This window comes from Notolepis coatsorum (genome assembly GCF_963971535.1).
Source record: "Notolepis coatsorum genome assembly, chromosome: 5".
In the NCBI taxonomy this organism is placed as follows: domain Eukaryota; kingdom Metazoa; phylum Chordata; class Actinopteri; order Aulopiformes; family Paralepididae; genus Notolepis; species Notolepis coatsorum.
Window position 1 is genome coordinate 100,351,017 of NC_140169.1, and position 24,937 is coordinate 100,375,953.

The 24,937-nt window shown below is 42.9% G+C and overlaps 1 protein-coding gene across 1 annotated transcript in view; it reads right to left on the reverse strand.

Annotated features, from left to right (window-relative positions):
- lama2 (laminin, alpha 2) overlaps window positions 1-24,937 on the reverse strand; it is a 384,202-nt gene that overhangs the window by 169,151 nt on the left and 190,114 nt on the right. Inside the window, 1 exon segment of the mRNA XM_084314199.1 lies at window positions 20,139-20,306. Within this exon segment, the coding sequence (XP_084170325.1) occupies window positions 20,139-20,306 (168 nt within the window).

Here is a 24,937-nt window from a genome sequence, read left to right on the forward strand (position 1 = left end):
GCTACAGGAGAACTACAGCTAGAAGGGGCCTGTGAGAAACAAACATACAGTGCTGCTGTGTCTGGGGGGAAAACACAGGAGAGTAGCAGTGGTTTGTGTGCAGGAGTTAATGACCAGACAAATGAGGTGGAAATGGAAGATGAGGCTGTTTCACAATCTGCACCCCATAAACGCAAAGGAATGACTTCACAGTCAGACCAGAGTGAAAGTGAGGAGTATGAGTCAGATGGTAGTGACATATCTGAGTTAAGGAAGTCACAACACAGAAGATCACTGTCAGTCAAAACCATCAAAACTTTGCTACAGGAAACAAAGAATGTTAGGGGCTTGAAAATAGAGGAACATATTCCTGATACAGAGGCTTTCTATACGTCTGTCAGGTTTCACATGGAAAATAACAGCTTTACTAAGCAGGAAGTGTATAGACTAAGGAAATTACTGCCAAAGGTCAGAAAACAAATTCATGAAAGGAAAACAAGTGGCAACTTTTAATTTATTGTTATTGTGCGTTTTAGTCACTCCTCTTCTCTCCATGGAACATTTTAAGGTTGGAACTTTGAACTTGAATGGGGCAAGAGATGTGAGAAAACGTGCAACGCTGTTTGAACTGGTCAAGTTAAAACACATTGATGTTCTTTTTATGCAGGAGACACACAGTGATAAGGTGAATGAGGTGGAATGGAGGAAGGAATGGGAAGGTGATTTAGTGTTGAGTCATAATACTACAATTAGTAGTGGAGTTGGTTTTTTATTCTCAAAACGTTTTATTCCTGCTTCCTATACTGTAGAACATGTTGTAGAGGGTAGGTTCATTGTAGTGAAAGCACATTTTGAAACATTTAATGTGGTTTTATTGAATATTTATGCTCCTTCTAAAGGGCCTGAAAGAAAGGCTTTTTTAGATATAGTGTGTACTAAATTGTCCGATTTTAGTCCGGATGATTTCTTATTTTTTTCTGGAGACTTCAATTGCACAGAGAATAACAGTTTAGACAGGAATCATAATGAACCCCATCCAGCTTCTCAAAGTGCATTAAGAAAGCTTGTACACACACACGGCTTGGTTGATGTGTGGAGGAGGTTTCATGGTAATGAGCAACAGTATACATGGTCTCATTGTAGGGATAATGTTGTCTCCTTAGCTAGACTTGACCGTTTTTATTGTTTTAAGCATAATTTTAATGTTTTTAAAATGTGTAAAATATTGCCTGTTGGTTTTACAGACCATTCATTGGTAATGTGCAATGTCTTTATTAAAAATCTGGTGCCTAGAAGTGCGTATTGGCATTTTAATTCAGCTTTACTCCATGAAAAGGATTTTAGGGATGTTTTTAGTTTTTTTTGGGTCCTGTTTAGGAGTAGGAAGAATGAGTTCTCTTCTCTTAGGCAGTGGTGGGACTGTGGCAAAGTAGAAATTAAAATGCTTTGTCAACAACACACTCTCAATGTAACTAGAGACATCACTACCTCCATGAGAGATTTGGAGACTGAGATAGTGGACCTTGAGAAAATGTTTGGGTCCACAGGAAATCAAGGACAGTTTGAAGTCCTTAATAAAAAAAATTGCTTTAGCTGACCTGCTAGGTGTGAAGGCTCAAGGAGCTTTGTTAAGGTCTAGATTTATGAATGTCAATGCTATGGATGTGCCTTCCAGTTACTTCTTCGGTCTGGAAAAGAAGAATGGACAGAATAAATTCATTCACTCTCTTCTGTCAGAGACGGGGCAGGACATCACTGATGCCAGTCAGATCCGGAGACGGGCCGTTGAGTTCTATTCTGCTTTGTATAGCAGTGAGTACACTGACAATGATGTCCTTCTACAGTCTTTTTGTGAAGGATTGCCCACAGTATCACGGGAGTCGAATGTGCTGTTGGAAAGACCTTTGGACTCGTCAGAGCTCTATTCTGCCTTACAGAGCATGGGTGGCGGGAAAGCCCCTGCCCCCTGGTATTGACGGTTTGACGGTGGAGTTTTACAAAGCCTTTTGGGACATTGTGAAAGACGACCTTCTCGAGGTATTCAATGAAAGTCTGGCTGAGGGTGCGTTGCCGCTTTCGTGTCGCAGGGCAGTGATAACCTTACTGCCAAAAAAGGGGACTTTGCAGGACATAAGGAATTGGAGGCCTGTGTCAATTTTATGCAGTGAATATAAGATTTTGTCAAAGACCTTAGCAAACCGTCTGAGAGAAGTGATGGATCAGATCATACATCGTGATCAGACGTATTGTGTACCTGGCAGGTCAATATTAGATAATGTATATTTAATTCGTGATGTTTTGGGTGTCTCTGATTCATTGGGATTGAATACTGCTCTTATTTCAATAGATCAGGAGAAAGCATTTGACCGCGTTGAGCACAATTATCTCTGGAGTGTTATGAAGAGTTTTGGGTTCAGCGATGGTCTCATTGCTATGGTGAAAGTTTTGTATCAGAACATTGAGAGTGTGTTAAAATTCAATGGTTCTCTATGTGCTCCTTTTGAGGTACAGAGGGGTATTAGGCAAGGCTGCGCTCTCTCTGGCATGTTATATGCAATTTCATTGGAACCCATGTTACAATCATTGAGAAATGAGATGAGGGGTTTAGCTATACCTGGGTTCCAAGATAACATTGTTTTGTCAGCTTATGCTGATGATGTAGTTGTATTTGTAAAAAATCAAAACGATGTAAATATATTGGAAAGAATTGCTGACAGTTTTAGGGCTGTGTCTTCTGCCAAAATAAATTGGAGGAAGAGTGAGGCGTTAGCTGTGGGAAACTGGCATAGTAGATTACCTGTGTTACCTCAAAACATGATCTGGAAAAGGGATGGTTTTAAATATTTGGGGCTATACCTTGGAAATGACACGATTGTACAGAAAAATTGGGAGAATGTGGTGGAGAAGGTAGAAGGAAGGCTGTTTAAGTGGAGATGGCTGTTGCCTCAGATTTCCTATAGAGGCAGAGTCCTGATAATAAATAACCTTGTGGCTTCTACCTTGTGGCATAAGCTGGCATGTGTGGAGCCTCCTTCAGGCATGTTGGTGCGATTGCAAGCAAAGATGGTTGATTTCTTTTGGGATCGCCTGCACTGGGTTCCTCAGAGTGTTCTGTTTTTGCCCAGAGAAGAGGGAGGGCAAGGCCTGGTTCATTTAGCGAGTAGGACAGCGACTTTGAGGCTACAGTTCATACAGCGATATCTGTTAGGACCAAGAGATTTAGTTTGGAGAGAAGTTGCCTCTTTTATTCTTCGACAAGTAAATAGTCTTGGACTTGATGTATCTTTGTTTTTAACAGACCCGATGACTTTAAGGTTAAATGCACTTCCTCCTTTTTATCAGGGGGTTTTTAAATGTTGGACACTTTTCAAGTGCACAAGAAATACTTCTACTAAATCGTTGCACTGGTTACTTGAGGAGCCTCTTGTTTACGGTGCAAGGATGGACATAGGCGACTGTACAAATCCTGGGCTGACTGGACTGCTGTGTGCTGCCGAAGTGGTACGCCTGAGACGGCTGGCAGACACAGCAGGACCAGAGTTAAAGGATGCTCAGGCTGTGTGTTCGTTATTGGGCCTGAGGTCGCAGCGCTATGCAACCAGGGTGCTGGATCTCTGGAGACAGAGGTTGACTGTTGAGGAGCTGGGCATGCTTAGATTATACAGCAGTGGAGCATTAAAACCGGATAAACAGGATAAACAGGATGAGTTTCCAAATATCTACCTGAGCCCTGTACTGGGAGAAATGTCTGGTCCTCTACTTTTTGTAAAGGGTTCAGCTTTTTACAAAATGGATAGGAAATCGTGGTACAGAAACTGTGTCAAAGTAATTAATAAGAAATGGCTAAACAACAGAGTGGACACTGTATGGAGGAGTAGGCTGTGTGCAAGTAATGACACTCAACCTGTGTGGAGGGTTTTATATAAACCTCCTTTAAAAAAACAAATGGCTGACCTTCAGTGGAGGATTCTGCATGGTGCTGTGGCAGTGAACGCTTTTGTTTCCATCATCAACCCAGAGGTGGATAATAAATGTCCTTTCTGTGGGTTGACTGAGACTGTTTTTCATGCGTTTTTAGAGTGTAACAGGCTTTTAGGGCTGTTTGAGCTGCTCACTGACGTTTTTAGGCTTTTTGGTGAAACCTTTTCTGTTATTGGCTATATTTTTGGAACAGGATATAAAAAAGACAATAAGAAAAAATGGCAACTGCTTAATTTTCTGGTGGGGGAAGCTAAGCTTGCAGTCTATGTAAACAGGAGAAACAGAGTGGAAGATAAACCGGACCAGGATGCAGTGTTAGTGTGGTGCTGTAATGTGAAGGCTAGAGTCTGGCTGGAGTTCAGGTTTTATAAAGCTATGGGCAATTTGGAGGCTTTTACTCAGGAATGGTGTTATGGAAATGTGATTTGTGATGTCTTTGATGATGAATTGGTTTTTAACAACATTATGAATATGTGAAGCTCTATTTATTTATTTATTTATTTATTTGTTTGTATTGTTTTTTTTAATCTTGAAGATGTAAAGTCTTTTTTAAAGGCTTGATGTAAAGTTTTTGTTTCATACAGTACAAAATAAAGTACTTTAAAAAATCTCTCTCTCTCTCTCTCTCTCTCTCTCTCTCTCTCTCTCTCTCTCTCTCTCTCTCTCTCTCTCTCTCTCTCTCTCTCTCTCTCTCATTATTCAGGTATGGAGTTCAGGTGTGCCGCTGTCAGTGGAGCAGCTGATTAACGTCTGTGGGCCAATTACATCAGTGATATAACCCCACCTCAGATGTCATGATGCTGCCAGATCGTAACTTCGTATTTCTCGTATAGTTATATAGTCCATTGTTCTCTGACCGTGCCTAACCCTTTATTGTCCTCCTTTCCCCGCAGTCCTACCTGGCTCTTCACCCTGATCTCTGGCTCTCAATAAACATATTCTGACCTCCGCCTGCCTGACTATACTCTCCGTGCCTTTTCCCGGAACGTATGAGGACTTGTACCCATCTCGACCCTTGCCTCGCTGACTACCCTGTAACCCGTGTATCGACCCCTGCCTGTCTGACCATCCTGTCCCGTGCACTAGCAAACACTACACTATGTACGGCATAAAATAAAAATAAAAACATACAGAAATGTTTAGTTATAGTTGTTGTCAATCAAATCTGTCAACACAGCAAGAATGAGGAGTCACTGGTGCAGACGGGGACGTGTTGTGTTTGTTCTGAACATAACCCCAATATTATAATAACACAATAATAACAATAGTAATGATAATACGGAAACTAATAAAGACAGAACTAATACTGAAACTAATAAAGACAGAACTAATACTGAAACTAATAAAGACAGAAATAATACTGAAACTAATAAAGACAAAACTAATACTGAAACTAATGAAGACAAAACTAAACTAAACCTCTCCTCTCTGCTCTCGTCTTGTTTATCTTTGCACCCGGAGGTTTGTGTGTTTATCTACCGGTCACACACACACACACACACACACACACACACACACACACACACACACACACGCACGCACGCACACACGCACGCACACACACACACACACACACACACACACACACACACACACACACACACACACACACACACACACACACACACACACACACACACACACACACACGCACACTGGGATGCATTCCTCTGCATGTTGGTTCATCTGGTTTCAATCTCATCCATCTGTTTTTATAACCACAGACAGACCGACAGACAGACAGATGGCTAGACGGATACAGATGTATAGATAAAAAGATCTAATCTAATACAGTAAGAGTTGTTAAGAGGGCAGATAGAGATTAAACACACTTTTAAACCGGAGTCAAAAATGAGGATAATAAACATTAAGATAAGGAATTACATTGTTTTTATCACAGGCAACTGGGTCTGTTCAGTGGGTCTCCAGACATCTATCATACTGATAGTCTATTAGGTAGTATCACAGCAATGGGACACGCACGCACACACACACACACACACACACACACACACACACACACACACACACACACACACACACACACACACACACACACACACACACACACACACACACACACACACACACACACACACACACACACACACACACACACACACACACACACACACACACACACACACACACACCATGGTCTGTCTCTGATAACAACAGCTCAGCAGTTTGGTAATAGCCAATATTACTCTCATATACAATAAAAAGTCTGCACACTGTTTAAGAAAATGCTCACATACACAAACAGAGAGAGAGAGAGAGCGAGAGAGAGAGAGAGAGAGAGAGAGAGAGAGAGAGAGAGAGAGAGAGAGAGACACACACACACACACACACACAAACAAACACGCAAAAGTTGGGTAATAGCTGGCATTACTCTCATATAAAATCTATAAGTCTGCATACTGCTTAGAAAAATGCATTTCAATAGGTTTTTCATACATAGTTTATAATGAAATGAAACACACATTCAGTGTTGTGCTAATCCAACAAGAAAACCTACTGCATAGCACTAAGAGAAGAACAACTACTGCATAGCACTGAGAGAAACTAGGTAAGCTACTGAATAGCACTGAGTGAAGCTACATAAGCTACTGAATAGCACTAAGAGAAGCTACATAATCTACTGCATAACACTAAGAAGAAAAACTACTGTATAGCACTGAGAGAAGAAAATATGTTTCACATAAACGAGGTACACACACACACACACTCACTCACTCACACACTCACACACACTCACTCACTCACTCACTCACTCACTCACTCACACACTCACACACTCACTCACTCACTCACTCACTCACTCACTCACTCACTCACTCACTCACTCACTCACTCACTCACTCACTCACTCACTCACTCACTCACTCACTCACTCACTCACTCACTCACTCACTCACTCACTCACTCACTCACTCACTCACTCACAGAGTCATCATTTGGTAAATGGTGCATTTATATAGCGCTTTTATCCAAAGCGCTTTACCATTTGTTCCTCATATTTTACCCATTCACACACACATTCACACACTGATGGCAGAGGCAACCATGCAAGGTTGGACCATGCACTCAGTGGAGCAGCGCTGGAACGCTCAGCTTGCGGAGTACGACTTCGTGGTGCACTACAAACCTGGTCGACTCAACCAGAACGCAGACGCCCTGTCTCGCATGCCAATGCGATCAGAACCTGAAGTGGAAGACACTGAGAAAGACTTCTTAACGATACTCGCGACCGGCACCCACACCCGTCAGGGGCTCCAGGAACGGACCGCTCCATTGTCCGTCCCCACCCCAGTCGCCCCGCGATGGCTACGTCATGGTCCCAGCGGAGGAAGTACGGGCCCTGCTGTGCCCTGGGAGACCGACAGAGACGCGAGAGGTCCCGAGTGTCAGCGCACGACAGATAGCGGCACAGAAGGGGAACAGCGGATACGACTGGGCGGAAATGCGGCAACTTCAGGCCGATGACCCCGAGTTGGGCCCGGTGTGGCGGGCGGTGACGCAGGGGGTCCCTCCCACTAAAGTACAGCTGAAAGAAGGAGACCAGAAACTCCGCAAGTTATACGGGCAGTGGGAGCGGTTCCGTCTGCACCAACAAGTACTGTTTCGGCGCGTCAGCGATCCCCGCGACGGGGAGGAGGTTCTCCAGCTGGTGGTGCCCACAGTCCTGCGACGGAGGATCTACGAGACCCAGCACGAAGATGCGGGACACTACGGGGGACGAGGGACGGTGGTCCCGATGAGGCGAGGCTATTACTGGATCGGAATGGCCGAAGAGGTGAAGAAATGGGTGCAGCAATGCAGGCGATGCGCATTAGCTCGCAATGTGTTCCCTAAAGCCCAGGCCCAGATGACCTGTACTAACGTGACGGCACCCATGGAGGTCCTGGCCATGGACTTCACCGTATTGGAGAGGTCGGTGGGTGGCTACGAGAACGTACTGGTGCTGACCGATATGTTCACCAGGTTCACTATTGCCGTACCAACCAAAGACCAGACTGCGAAGACCACCGCCGCTGCCATCATTAAGTACTGGTTCGTGTACTACGGTTGCCCTGCCCGACTCCATGCCGATCAAGGGCGAAATTTCGAGTCGAACGTCATCAAGGAGCTCTGCCGACTGTACGGAATTTCAAAGAGCAGCACCACGCCTTACCATCCCCAGGGGAATGGGCAATGCGAGAGGTTCAATCGGACGATGCACGACATGCTGCGTAGTCTGCCCGCAGAGAAGAAGCGAGACTGGAGGGAGCACCTACCCGAGTTGGTACTTACGTACAACTGTCACATGCACTCCTCCACGGGATACTCTCCCTTCTACCTGCTCTTCGGGAGGGACGCTAGGATGCCCCGGGATGTCCTGGGGGGCAGAGACGTCATTGAGGAGGGAGCGGCGGACCTGGACGAGTGGGTACAGAGTCACTAAAGGCCGCCGCGGAGGCCGCCGAGGCCACGGCGAAGCAGGCGTCCCATCGACGTAAGATAATCTACGACAGGAAGAGCAGAGGTGCCCTCCTGCGGGCCGGAGACCGGGTCCTGATACGCGACCACCGAACCCGGGGCCGTAATAAGATACAGGACAAGTGGGAGCCTACGTCGTATGTGGTGGTTAAGCAGAGCCACGAAGGGACGCCCATGTTCACGGTCAGGCCCGAAGCAGGGGGTCCAGAAAGGACCGTGCATCGAGACCAGCTCAAGACCTGTCCCTTCCCGGCTTCTGACCCGGAAGTGCGGGCGAGAGCCCCTCGACAGATCCCGGTGGCACCGCGGAGCTCGTCCGAATGCTCTCTGGCCCCGGCGGGAAACGCATCCTAGGGCGTGTAACCACCCCGGGCCTCCGAGTCAGAGGTGGAGTCGACCCCCTCGGGAGAGGATGGGGAAGACGGCGGAGACGGAGTCGAAGAGGAGGCCGCTGGCGGTCCACCGATGGCCCCGGAGGGCGAGGCGGTGGTCCATGACCCACCAACAGGCATGGAAGAATCCGACACGGAGTCGGAGGTGGGGGAAGTGGAACCCCCCCGAGGGGAGCCCGCCCGGCCCCAGAGGAGCACCAGAGGTCGGCTACCCGCTCGGTATCGCCAGGACTACGTGCTCAAGAGTGTGTTTGTTGAACAGTGTGTCCAACTCATGAAGGAGTGTGTGAAACTGTTAGCATAATGTGTGATTGTCGATCTATGTGTGAAACTGTGGTCTCAGGACCGTTTTCATGCATGCGTGGGTTGGTGTTTCGTTGTGTTAACTTGCAGAGGACAAGTTCAAAGTGGGGGGAAATGTAGCATCCTGAAAATAGGAATATTATTCAGAAGTGCTGACTTGCCTTTTCATCTCCCCTGATGCACCAAGACCTACTAACTAGTTTCCATTGATATTCTCACGAACAATGACGCGAGCTTCTCTTTCTTCTACCGGCCGAAATATGGATTATAAACGGCATCTATTCTACAATCCTTTTCCCTGTGGAGCTAGTGGGAGGTAACAGCAGGGGGCGCGGTGGAAGGCAGAGAGCGTACGAGAGACGGAGGAGGAAGTAGACGGAAGTGCGAGGAACCAGCCTCTTCGACATTGGACTTGGATCGATTCGGTCGTGTCTGGACGAGCCCTGTATTGAACTTGAGTATATTACGGGTTATCCTATAACAGCAAACGTAGAAGCGTGTTGCATGTTTCCCCCTTGAATATCCCTAGTGATATAACACGAGTTATCCTAGAACAAAGGCGGTATAGCCGAGTTGGGCTTAAGTTAAAGCTATCCTCTCTGTGGAGGCGTCCCGCCAGCGTGGCGTGAAGAGGACCGGCGTTTAGGAACGCCCTGCGTTATTATATACCCCGTCTAGCAGGAGGGCTGTTTGGGACCCAGAGTGTAGCTGCAGTGTTAGTGAGGGCAAGCTTAGATACACGCGTGGACCCAGTCTGCTCCGGCTGCCTACGACCAGATCAACACCAGGCTGCCTACAACCAGATCAACACCAGGCTGCCTGCAGCGCACGGGAGTTCGTTCCGACCAACAGAGGTCGGCATCACCCAGCACACGCTCTCAGCCCAGCACTGCCTCTCTGCTCCAGCTCCGCCTACTAGCACCCTCGCCGAGAGCGTTCGACGCCATCTTGCCTTCCGGACGACGGTGGCGCGGCGAGGCCGCCATGTTGGTTGAGTACAATTGAGCATCTACGCTCCGGAGCTATTACACAGTACACAGTGTGGTGCGGCCCGCGGGCGAAGCTAACATTGCTAACCACAGTTCTAGGGGTACCCCATAAACAATATATGCCGGCATTAATATAGGACCTGTGTTTGGTATTTGTGGGCCCACCTTTTGATTTCTTTTCATTTTCTTTGAGTGTGATACCGTGTTGGTGTTTAATAATATTTTCCCATCTAATTAACCCTTTCCCTGTGGGGAGGTTACAGACCTGTTGCATTACAAGTAAAGCCTAGAGAGGTATTATTCTTGCCGTATAATTAAAGCCTGACAGAGGTATTATGCAGGGCGACCCAGACGTGGGTGAGGAGCCAAACCTATTGCAGTATATTACCCCTGATACTAACCCAGAGGTGGGTGTATGAAATATGGGTTTAGGAGGTATTGAGTAGATGAAACGGAATCATAGTGGGACTTCAGTCCATTTGGTCATTATCATTAAATCATTGTAACTGACCAGTATAGTTAATATTAAAGAATTAGATGGGAGTTCTGTGTGCGTGTCCATTCATGAGCGGTTCAGCAACTCTTTTGGTGAGAATCATCACTCCTTGTAAAGATATGATTAGCTTCTGGTCTATTTTTAAAGCAGGCTTGGAGCCTAGTAACAGATTCTTCGTTTTTGAGATATTCAATTTTAGCTTGTTTTCAGAAACCCAATCCGTTACCAGCATCAACTCACTTTGGAGGACTTTGCTAAGCTCCTCAGTCTCGTCTGCTGATGGATACATGGTAGTATCATCAGCATACATAGCCATAGATGCATTTTTTAAGACACATGGCAGATCATTTGTGAATTATGTTGTATAGGAGAGGTCCTAAACAGCTCCCCTGTGGAATTCCGCATTGTAGTGATCTAAAGCTTGACATGACCATTAAATGGCGGTCCACCGATGGCCCCGGAGGGCGAGGCGGTGGTCCATGACCCGCCAACAGGCATGGAAGAATCCGACACGGAGTCGGAGGTGGGGGAAGTGGAACCCCCCCGAGGGGAGCCCGCCCGGCCCCAGAGGAGCACCAGAGGTCGGCTACCCGCTCGGTATCGCCAGGACTACGTGCTCAAGAGTGTGTTTGTTGAACAGTGTGTCCAACTCATGAAGGAGTGTGTGAAACTGTTAGCATAATGTGTGATTGTCGATCTATGTGTGAAACTGTGGTCTCAGGACCGTTTTCATGCATGCGTGGGTTGGTGTTTCGTTGTGTTAACTTGCAGAGGACAAGTTCAAAGTGGGGGGAAATGTAGCATCCTGAAAATAGGAATATTATTCAGAAGTGCTGACTTGCCTTTTCATCTCCCCTGATGCACCAAGACCTACTAACTAGTTTCCATTGATATTCTCACGAACAATGACGCGAGCTTCTCTTTCTTCTACCGGCCGAAATATGGATTATAAACGGCATCTATTCTACAATCCTTTTCCCTGTGGAGCTAGTGGGAGGTAACAGCAGGGGGCGCGGTGGAAGGCAGAGAGCGTACGAGAGACGGAGGAGGAAGTAGACGGAAGTGCGAGGAACCAGCCTCTTCGACATTGGACTTGGATCGATTCGGTCGTGTCTGGACGAGCCCTGTATTGAACTTGAGTATATTACGGGTTATCCTATAACAGCAAACGTAGAAGCGTGTTGCATGTTTCCCCCTTGAATATCCCTAGTGATATAACACGAGTTATCCTAGAACAAAGGCGGTATAGCCGAGTTGGGCTTAAGTTAAAGCTATCCGTGGCGTGAAGAGGACCGGCGTTTAGGAACGCCCTGCGTTATTATATACCCCGTCTAGCAGGAGGGCTGTTTGGGACCCAGAGTGTAGCTGCAGTGTTAGTGAGGGCAAGCTTAGATACACGCGTGGACCCAGTCTGCTCCGGCTGCCTACGACCAGATCAACACCAGGCTGCCTACAACCAGATCAACACCAGGCTGCCTGCAGCGCACGGGAGTTCGTTCCGACCAACAGAGGTCGGCATCACCCAGCACACGCTCTCAGCCCAGCACTGCCTCTCTGCTCCAGCTCCGCCTACTAGCACCCTCGCCGAGAGCGTTCGACGCCATCTTGCCTTCCGGACGACGGTGGCGCGGCGAGGCCGCCATGTTGGTTGAGTACAATTGAGCATCTACGCTCCGGAGCTATTACACAGTACACAGTGTGGTGCGGCCCGCGGGCGAAGCTAACATTGCTAACCACAGTTCTAGGGGTACCCCATAAACAATATATGCCGGCATTAATATAGGACCTGTGTTTGGTATTTGTGGGCCCACCTTTTGATTTCTTTTCATTTTCTTTGAGTGTGATACCGTGTTGGTGTTTAATAATATTTTCCCATCTAATTAACCCTTTCCCTGTGGGGAGGTTACAGACCTGTTGCATTACAAGTAAAGCCTAGAGAGGTATTATTCTTGCCGTATAATTAAAGCCTGACAGAGGTATTATGCAGGGCGACCCAGACGTGGGTGAGGAGCCAAACCTATTGCAGTATATTACCCCTGATACTAACCCAGAGGTGGGTGTATGAAATATGGGTTTAGGAGGTATTGAGTAGATGAAACGGAATCATAGTGGGACTTCAGTCCATTTGGTCATTATCATTAAATCATTGTAACTGACCAGTATAGTTAATATTAAAGAATTAGATGGGAGTTCTGTGTGCGTGTCCATTCATGAGCGGTTCAGCAACTCTTTTGGTGTTGGTAACGTTAACATAATTAACCCCTTCTTATTCCACCTTTCCCTTTTCATTGTAAGGTTTCTAGTGTCACTGAGGGAGGGTACTGCTTGCGGGGGGAACTCAGGGTATTTATTTACAATTCAGTCACTAGGTGTGGGAGGGTTTAAGGAGCAATTGGGGGAAGTGGGAGCGTGTTGGGGAGGACTGCTGACCGCCCTGCTGCAGGGAAGGAGGACCAGAGTACCAGACCAGGTTGGTAAATCCCGGGCCCCATCCACTCACACTACCAGCCTCCAGTCGAAGCTCCAGACTCAAAGACGGAGGTGCAGTCAGACAGAGCTCTACTGTGTCTCGCTACCCAGTGATTGTGCCCACCCGTTCCCACGAAGCAGGGATAATCCACCCTGCTACACTAGCAAGCATTGTTGTTTCAGTTTCAGTTTATTTAGGATCCCCATTAGTTGTTACCTCAGTTTTCTTTAATGAATTTGTTTTGGGTAGTGGAAGCGTGAATCTTTCCATAGCAGCATGTCTGGTATTATAAACATGTTGATCTTTAGTATGTATCATCTGTGTATAATCATATAGGCACTCTCAAGGTTCAGATATGTCTACCAAAGAGGATGATGCTACAAGCCAGTCTGTCTTCCACCCTCAACCATGACAGCCTGGCATGCATCCCTTCCAGTAATTGTCTGTTAAGGAATAGGCACACATTCTAATGATCGAAATGCCTCTGCTCATTTTGGCAACCAGCTTATTAATGTGAATGGAATATGAAAGTGTTTTGTCAAGTGTGTCACCCAATAATTTGGAGAATCATCACTCCTTGTAAAGATATGATTAGCTTCTGGTCTATTTTTAAAGCAGGCTTGGAGCCTAGTAACAGATTCTTCGTTTTTGAGATATTCAATTTTAGCTTGTTTTCAGAAACCCAATCCGTTACCAGCATCAACTCACTTTGGAGGACTTTGCTAAGCTCCTCAGTCTCGTCTGCTGATGGATACATGGTAGTATCATCAGCATACATAGCCATAGATGCATTTTTTAAGACACATGGCAGATCATTTGTGAATTATGTTGTATAGGAGAGGTCCTAAACAGCTCCCCTGTGGAATTCCGCATTGTAGTGATCTAAAGCTTGACATGACCATTAAATAAAACACACTGTTGTCTATTAAATAAATCACTTTTCATCCAATTGATAGCTGATGTTTTAAATCCATAAGCAGATCATTTGATTAGTAGCAAGTTTATGATCTATTAGATCAAAGGCTGATGATGAGGAATCGTGGATGATCGCTATGTGTAGCCTATGTTACTGTATATGTGTCTCTGGTAGACAGATTTGTATTGTGTTGAGAGGGAGAGAGAGGGGTATGTGGAGGCAATACGTTGCACATCAAGCTAAATCAGCTGGGGAGAGAGAGAGATAATGGATATGTCTCGCTGCTGCGTTTTGTGAATTTTGCTCAGCACTGACTTAATACAATTATTGCAAGTGATGATTAAAACAAAACTGCACCCATGGTAAACCACAAACACAATTCAATTAGACCCAGCTTCGAATTTAGATCTGCGTTTATTCATGAAAATGTGTAGATATACCCAGCCAGTAAAAGGGACTCAGCATTTAATTGGGACTCTGGGAATCTATTAAGTGTTACAGTAGATTACCACATTTTGAATGGGCTATCCGATCTATCCAATCTCATCTCTCGATACTCGCCTGCTCGTGCTCTGCACTCACAACATGTGGGGCTTCTATCGATTTCTAGGGTTAAAAAAATAAATCCGCCGGCCACAGAGACTGTTCTACCCCCACATTGGTTATGTGCACCATTGAGGTCATGGATCAGCTTCATACCGTCTTCTGTCCGACCTACAATGTCTAAACCATGCCTGTTCTAGTTCATTGCTGGGTTAAGTACTAGGGCTGTCGCGGTAACCGCATCACCACAATCCTGCGGTGTGTCAAGGCAGCCGCAGTTGTAGAACAGACAACCGCGTCAACCGTGGTCAAATAAAAGGTGCGTCATCATTTTTAACTGTTCATTTAATGACGAGGCGTCCGTTTTCCAGTAGCATGAGCTAACTTCACGTTTCCATACAGTTTACAACTCACAGATGAAATCAGGATTTATTTTCATATCCCGGACTCGAGCCCCCAATGTATACCTTTTCCTGTATTAATCTGAACCGTAGTAGAGTACAGGGGAGCAGGGCCGAAGTGCCGGTCATGTAACGTGCTTGTTATAACTAGCCGGACTTCGGGGTAATTCCCTCTGTAAAGTGGTGACAGTAAACCAGACAACCGTTCTCTCAAGGACTGGGCGTTTATTTCTGTTTGCAGCTCTCTATTCTTAATGTTAGTGACTAACGTTACACACAGATTGGGTGCTGCCTCTCTCTGCCATGGTCCCGACGTTAGCTATAGGCTAGCTATCTATAACGTTAGTGTGGTCCCGACGTTAGCTATAGGCTAGCTATCTATAACGTTTGTGTCGTCCCGACGTTAGCTATAGGCTAGCTATCTATAACGTTGGTGTGGTCCCGAGTGTGGCGGGGACGGCGGAGAGAGGCAACACTTAGTTTCCCCCAATGATGACACAAGTTGTGATATTTAACTAGCTATGTATGTGCATTAAAATTCACTAACGATAAAATAGTGTTATAATAACGTTAAATGTTCACTCAAATAACGTTAGTTTTAAGTTGGAGAAGGGCATATATATATCCCACAACGTATCACTCTTAAAGGAGCAGGCAACCGGTATTAGTATAGTACCGCGGTACTAGAGTGTTCGAAATGATACTATACTGCGTTTGGAGAAAACGGTACTTTTTATTTTTTTATTTATTCATTTATGCGAATGCCTTCCTATTGGAGCACAGCGCTGCTGTCAGTGGTGACGTTGCGCTAGTTTACCGGAAGAGAGCTCTGATGGAGAGAGATTGAGATTTCTATTCTTGCGAACAGCACCGCGGACCCCCTCCAATGCTCGCACAAGGAACCGTAGTCACGAGAGCTAGCATCAACGTAACGCAAGCCACCACAACCATCTACAATCGCAGCGAGGATCCCCATTGATTAACGCCAGCCAGCCAGCTTTATCTAGAATTATAGTTTGCTAGCTATATAAGCTAATGTTAGCCGAGTTGATTCTATGTGCTAGCTAGCCAATGTCAATAAAGATCCCCACTGCAACTGCCAATGGCATGGCATGACAACTAACGTTACGCCAATGCTACAGTAGCTCCTATCAGTACTGTAGTCATGCCATTGATACCAACATTCGTTGGATGAGCTATGCCAGCTCTCGTTCAGTTCTTTATTTAGCCCCCTTCGTGACTGCGATGCAACCCCCGGCCGAACACGTGAATGCGTATTCAACCAAGGGCTGCATCACAGTCACGAAAGGGGCCAAGTTCCCCATACGAGCACCAGAAAATGTCCACAACGCCACCCGCAAGAACAGAAAATAAATGGAAAAGCCTAATAATAAGCTATACACAGCCTAAACTCCCGTGCTGAAAGCTAGTAAACACAGCATCCCCTGCTGCCTACCCACAACAGAAATTAATTGATGCACACTGCATCTCTATAGCTTAGTCACAAACGTGATTTATACAGAGACATTTGACAATTGCCCATTTAATGGTTCATACACACCGTATAAAGACAACGGAAATCTATTTTATTTTTGTTAAACAGCCTACAATATGACATAACCTAATTATAACCCTCGTATGGCTTCCTTCTATTTATTGCCTAAGATACATAAAAACCTTACTGAACCACCAGGGAGACCAGTGATTTCAGGGAACGATAGCCTAACTGAACCTATATCTAAATACGTAGATTTTTTTATTAAGCCACTACTTCCAACGCTTCCAGCTTATTTACAGGACACTACAGATGTTCTCAATAAAATCAAAGAGCAAGGTAATATAATTGGACCAGGCACTTACTTGGTGACAATGGATATAGAAGCCCTTTACACCAGTATTGCCCATGACCAAGGCATGACAGCCATGAGAATTTTTTTAGATACTCGCACTGACTCACAGGATCCCCCTACAGATTTTTTGGTCGAACTAACTAAATTTACTTTACTTAACAATGTGTTTTTATTTCAGGACAAAATGTATCGACAGGTAAAAGGCTGTGCTATGGGTGCATGTTTTAGCCCTTCATATGCAGGCTTGTTTATGGGAAAATGGGAGGAGGACTATGTGTTCAACACTCAAAACGTATTTAAAGATAAGATCATCTGGTGGGCCAGATATATAGATGACATCATTACAGTATGTGGTGGAAAGGCACTATTGATGAATTGAAAGCATTTCATAGTTATTTGAACAACACTAACCCAAATATAAAACTGTCTCTAGATTTGAGTCCTGATAAGATCCATTTTCTGGACTTAGAAATCACTAAAGATTTGAATGGTGACCTACATACGTCATTGTACAGGAAGTTAACGCATAAAAATACTATTTTACATGCAGAGAGCTTCCATCCCTCTACTCTGATCAACAATGTTCCCTACGGCCAATTGAAAAGAGTACGTCGAATCTGTGACAGTGAAGCTGATTTTAGAGAAAAGAGCGGAGAAATGTATGATCGCTTCAGAGAACGTGGCTTAATACACATAACACTCTTAAAACAGCTATATCTGAAGCCGCTACTGTAGAACGCGACTCTCTCTTAAAAAGAAAGACACTAAAAGAGAAAACCGATAGGGTGTTTTTCTCTACCACTTATAGTATTAAGGCCCTTGCGGTTCGCAATATAATTAAAACGAATTGGAGCCTGATCCAATGTGATGAGGCCCTGTCTAACATATTCCCTGACCCGCCCCTCTGTACATTTAGGAGAGCCCCCAATCTCGGAGATAAATTAGTACGAAGCCATCTACCGGCAGTTGTTAAATCTACATGGTTACCAAAGCCTCCTATAGGAACGTATAGATGTGGTCACTGCAAACAATGCGATGTGGTGGTAAGATCAAAAGGATTTACCCACCCAGTTACAAAACAGACATATACTTCTAACAGCTTTATTAATTGTCAAACGACACATGTTATTTATATACTGTCTTGTTCCAAATGTGACTCTTTTTATGTTGGTCATACGAAACGCCGCCTACTTGATCGACTGGCAGATCATAAATATGCTATCAAAACTAACAACATGGATTATGCAATGGATAAACATATTCATGAAGTTCACCAAAGTACCTCTGTTTTATTTACAGCTATCGGAATTGACAGTGTTCCACTCACGTCTAGAGGAGGAAATAGCCAAAAAATTCTAAACCAGAAAGAAAGTCGCTGGATCGATAGACTACAGGCCACCTCACTCCCAGGTTTAAATGATTCCATAGACAGTAGAACACTTTATTTATTTATTGTATTTATACATTGTTATTTATTGTATTTTGATAGACTACAGGCCACCTCTTTGCAGGTTTAAATGACTCTATGGACATGTTGTCACTTCTATAGGCTAAGTAGGTTACATTATATAGTAGTATTTTTTGTCTTGCATTACTCAATGCTCTTACATTGTTGTTTTTGATATTTTTTGATATTATTATTGATCTATTCTATGTTTGTTTTGACTCATTTCCTTATGTTGTTATAATATTTTGAGTGTGTGTGTATATATACATATATAATATACAAATTCTTTATTTCTATTTAGTATTATTGTATATTCCTTCAACGTAGACATAACTTATAAGTGGATTGTCTTCTAACTATGTCAAGTTGAGAATGTGCTTTGCCTTCATTCATTTGGGACCAGCTGTCCCCCATTGTAATTAGTCTCTCCCAGAGTTCTGTTTTTTCCCTTTTTCTTTATTTAGTCACAGTATTGTTTTGTCACAGCTACAACACCCTGAAGAAGGCCATGTGTAGGCCGAAACATGTCGGTTTTTAAAAAAAAATCTAAATAATGTAAGCCAACTAATAAAGGCTTTTTAAAATTTGTAGAGCTGCCTTGGATCTCAACCTTTCTTCTATATGACATAACCTAGTTCTAGATTATGAGGCTAACCCTAACCCTAACCCTAACCCTAACCCTAACCCTAACCCTAGGCTATATATAATCAGTCACTCATCAAAATGTTTTCTAGGTTATTACATCTCAAACTAATTAGGCCCTCTGCTATGACAAATGTATAATAATAATACAACCATACTTTTTCTACCCCATGATTTTTTTTTAACTACAGAAGTATGCTGCATTTGGCTCACAGAGTGACTCCCCCCACTCAGAAGCAACCTAACCTCCCAGATTTTTTTGAGCAGCATATTAAGTACACAAATTAGTCAAAAGATGATAAAAGGCTCAACAGGGCAGTCTCAGAGTTCATCTGTGTGGACCCAGTTCCAATATATATATACAGTTGAGAAAGCTGGGTTCAGAAACCTTGTACAGCAACTGTTTTGAGTGCAAAAAAAAAAGTATTGAAAGTATCGAAAAGTATCGAAATTAATATTGGTATAGTATCGAAACTAAAATGTTGGTATCGTGACAACCCTAAGCCACACACACAACCGCGGTGAGAAAATGTCATACCGTGACAGCTCTATTAAGTACTTCTATTCTATTCACATATATGCTTACTACATGTATCTATTGCTATGTCCGCCCATCACAAACACGCAAACTGTCTAATGCCTGTCCCCGTCTCCCTGTCTCCCTGTGAGTGGATGTCTCGTTGTGACCAGAGTGGTGGACCTCCCGTGGTGATGGCCGGGAGGATGCAATCCTCTCTACGTCGCCCCCATACCTCAAATGGATCTGTCATCAGCTCTATTTTCAATCTTTCAAAATGTTGTTCTTGTTTTGTTCTTGATTTATTGTGATGTTTCTTCTTGACTTGTTTAAAAAAGACGTGTCCGGCCCATGGGGACATTAACGTGTGTTGTCGGGCCTTACAAATAAATTTGATTCGATTTGATTTGATACTGTATATATATATTTGTAATCACAGTACTATTCAACATATCTAGGCATAAGAGAGAGTAGGTGAAACCATTTCGGTGTTGTTGAAGTTTAAGTTTGAAAGTGTGGTTGTGGGGTATGGGGAATACAGAAGAAGCTAAAAGGCTTTATTTATAGTGTGTGTGTGTGTGTGTGTGTGTGTGTGTGTGTGTGTGTGTGTGTGTGTGTGTGTGTGTGTGTGTGTGTGTGTGTGTGTGTGTGTGTGTGTGTGTGTGTGTGTGTGTGTGTGTGTGTGTGTGTGTGTGTGTGTGTGTGTGTGTGTGTGTGTATGTGTGTGTGTTACCTTGTTTCCTAGGTAAAGTTGAGGTGCACTCCAGTAGTAGATGGAGCCAAGGTGTGCTCTGGCCTCTGAGTGGCTGATACTAAGGTAAGGGGGTGTGTCTCCAGTGATTGGCCAAACTCTCCCTGCTCCAGATTCACTAATCAGGGACCAGCCTGCCAGAGTGGTCTCCTAGATGACAATAAGAAAGAAGGAACGATAAGTTGAATACAATTAGGTATTTATTATATATAACATATAACAACATAACATGAAATAAAGGTTGGTTATAGATAATTAATATGAATAACATGTAATAATATTTGGTTTGAGATCATTCATATTTATAATGTGTAATAACATTTGGTTTGAAATAATTGATATTTATAACGTTTGGGATAATACTATTTATAACATAATAACATTTGGTTTGAGATCATTCATATTTATAACATGTAATAACATTTGGTTGAGATCATTCATATTTATGACATGTAATCACATTTGGTTTGAGATAATTAATATTTATAACATGTAATAATGTTTGGTTTTAGATTATCAATATTTATAACAAGTAATACAATTTGGTTTGAGATCATTCATATTTATAACATGTAATAACATTTGGTTGAGAATTCATGTTTATACAATACAAACATATTGCACACATGGTTTGAGATAATTAATCTCATGTAACTCAAAAACATGTAATAACGGTTGGTTTTAAATAATAAATATTTATAACATAATAACATTTGGTTTGAAAAAATTTGCATTTATGTTTGGAATAATAATATTTATAATGTAATAACATTTGGTTTGTGGTAATTCATATTTATAACATGAAATAATGGTTGGTTTTAGATCATTCATATTTACAACATGTAATAATAATAATAATAATAATAATAATAATAATAATAATAATAATAATAATAATAATAATAATAATAATAATAATAATAATAATAATAATAATAATAATAATAATAATAATAACTTTATTTATATAGCACCTTTCATACATGGATTGCAGCTCAAAGTGCTTCACAGCAAATATCATAAAATTAACATAGGCATACAATTAGCATACATTTGACAGAATAAAAGCAATGCATAAAGTGCAGACATAAGAACAGAATAAAAGCAATGCATAAAGTGCAGACATAAGAATAGGTATAAAAGACAATAAAAGTCGTGCAATGTAGAAAGTGCAGACATAAGAATAGGCATAAAATAAGTACAACAAGTACAGTGTTGCTCGAAAGCACGTGAACCCCCCCGGAACAGCCAGTCCCCCAAACACCCCACACATCAATTCCCACCACATCCCCATCCAAGACACCCCCCCCCCCCCCCCCCCCCCCCCCCGACATTTGGTTTTAGATTATTCATATTTATACCATTTAATAATATTTGGTTTGAGATCATCCATATTTATAATGTGTAATAATATTTGGTTTGAAATTATTGATATTTATAACGTTTGGGATAATACTATTTATAATGTAATAACATTTGGTTTGAGATAATTCATATTTATAACATGTAATAATGGTTGCTTTTAGATAATAGATATTTATAACATGTAATAACATTTGGGTTTAGATCATTAATAGTCATAACATGTAATCACATTTGGTTTGAGATCATTCATATTTATAACATGTAATAACATTTGGTTTGAGATAATTCATGTTCACAAACTGAGAAATGTATTGAAAGGATAAACCCCTTGATATGAACCATCTCGTTTTCGAGGGGGTCCTAAACAGGGTAACAAAAAAAGACAATACATAACATAAAACAGCGTACAATACAAGACAATACAAACATGCATACTGACAAGAGCTCTCCCAAGCACAGATACTTGTGTGACTGGGAGACTTGTGTGACTGGGAGACTTGTGTGACTTGTGTGACTGGGAGACTCGTGTGACTTGGAGACTTGTGTGACTGGGAGACTTGTGTGACTGGGAGATTTGTGTGACTTGGAGACTTGTGTGACTGGGAGACTTGTGTGACTGGGAGACTCATGTGACTTGTGTGACTGGGAGACTTGTGTGACTGGGATACTCGTGTGACTTGTGTGACTTGGAGACTTGTGTGACTGGGAGACTTGTGTGACTGGGAGACTTGTGTGACTTGGAGACTTGTGTGACTTGTGTGACTGGGAGACTCTTGTGACTTGTGTGACTGGGAGACTCGTGTGACTGGGAGACTTGTTTGACTGGGAGACTTGTGTGACTTGTGTGACTGGGAGACTTGTGTGACTTGTGTGACTTGGAGACTTGTGTGACTGGGGGACTTGTGTGACTGGGATACTCGTGTGACTGGGAGACTTGTGTGACTGGGAGACTTGTGTGACTGGGAGACTTGTGTGACTGGGAGACTTGTGTGACTTGTGTGACTGGGAGACTTGTGTGACTGGGAGACTCGTGTGACTTGTGTGACTGGGAGACTTGTGTGACTGGGAGACTTGTGTGACTGGGAGACTCGTGTGACTTGTGTGACTGGGAGACTCGTGTGACTTGTGTGACTGGGAGACGTGGTAAATACACAGGTCACAACATGTTTACAGGAACGTTTTGGAGTTGTATTTTTATTGTATTTGGAGTGTGTATTTCGTGACTGTAGGGAACTCTGGTAAATGTCTGACCCACTTCCAGTGATGAAGCTAAGCTAGGCTAACGGTCCAGGCATTCCCTAAGCCTAATGCATGGAGAGAGACGAAAAAGGTATGTATTTTCTTGTCTAACTCCAGGGAAGATGTTAAATAAGCTAATTTCCCAAAATGTTGGAGTTTTCCTTTAAAGCGGAAAAAAGAGGTAATAGCTCTGAGTGAGCTGGGAAGATGATTCCAATCAGATGGTGCTTTGAATAGAAAGGCACGTCTACCAACTACCTTGGAGATACAGGGAGTACAATTATTATTTTTTAAAAGGTAATCCCTATATGTCTTAGGCCATATGATGAGCTGTATGGGATTACAAATTGTTTAAGATAAGGGGGATAGTTAAAGAAAATGCATTTGAATATGAATAACAACCAGTGAAAATGTATTCTCAATTTAGGTGTCAACCAGTTTAAAGACTCATACAACAAGCAATGGTGGGTTCTATAAGGACATCTTAAGATAAATCTACAAAGGCTGTTATAGACAGTGTTAAGTGGTCGAAGAATAGATTCTGAGGCATTCTGATCAATTATATCGGCATAATCCATTATTGGAAGTATCAGCTGAGTAATGAGTCTTTTTCTAACATTTTGAGAAAAACAATTGATGGAACGATATAGTAATCTCAGACTGCAATTAACTTTCTTTACAACCGTCAATATGTGGCTTTAAAAGAAAGGTGAGAATCAAGCCAAACACCCAAATATTTCAATTCTGCCACATTCTCAAGACGTGAACCATCTAAGGGGTTAATCGAAAAACAGTTGGAGGTTCTTAGCTAATCAGATCTATTACCAAATAGCATACAATAGGATTTGTTCTTGTTTAAAAACAGTTTGGAAGACAACCATTTTTGGACTGAAACAAAATGAGGCTGTAAGGCAGACTGAGTTTGTGAAATGTTAGGTTTAGAGCAATAAATTACAGTATCATCAGCATATAGATGAGTATGACAATCAGAGGAGAGTTGTGTGAGATCATTGACAAATATAAAAAATAACAATGGACCTAAGGTTGAGCCCTGAGGTACACCTTTATCTATGCTCATAAAGTCTGACTGTTTGCCCTGAAAAGACTGTTGTAGCAATTGTCTAGAAACACCAATAGCACACAGTTTGTCTAGGAGAAGATAATGATCAGAGTCAAAAGCCTTAGATAGATCAATGAATATTGCACCTGTGAGCATGTTGCTATCCATTGATGAGTAAACATCATTGGTAAACTTCATGAGGGCTGTAGTTGTAGAAATATTTGGTCTGAAACCGGATTGGCATGCGGGGATAGTATATCAAAGTCGTTGACATATTTAGATAGTTGACCAAAGATACATTTTTCACTTTAGCGATACTGTTAATAATGGAGATAGGTCTGTAGTAGGGTAGTCCGATATTATCGGCCGACCGATATTATCGGCCGATATCGGCAGTAAAATGTGATATCGGAAAATATCGGTATCGAAAAAAAAAAAAAAAAAAAACAATAACAATATTTGTTATATAAATATCCAGTGAAATTATTAGTTACCTGACATTTTTCAGTTTTTTGGGGGGGAAACCCTGCATATATCGGTATCGGTTGATATCGGTTGATATATCGGAAATTAAGAGTTGGACAATATCGGAATATCGGTATCGGTAAAAAAGCCAATATCGAGCATCCCTAGTCTGTAGTTATTAGGAACTGAAGGATCACCACCTTTGTGCAGTGGGATAACTTTGGTACATTTCCAATCTGTAGCAGTTTCACACGTAGACAAGGATAAATGAAATAAATCAGATAAAGGAAATGACAAAACATGAGAGACAAGTTTTATGAGGTCCATCTGTAGACCATGGGGCCACTACCCGTGCTAGATTCTTTCAGTATAAAAAAAATGCCATGCATCTTCCACGAAAGGAATGAACTGAAACCTGTCCCACTGAATAGCCATGAGGTCCTGGATAAAGGCATCGGTGTTAATATTTTTACATTGACTTACCCTGATAAATGTGGGTGGAAGACGAGGTCGATTAATCTTAAAACACAGTCAATGATAGAGTGGTCACTAAAACTGTCAGGCAGTACTCCAGATTTTACATATAACATTTGGTTTGAAATCGTTTATATTTGTAATGTTTGGGATAATAATATGAATAATGAAATAACAG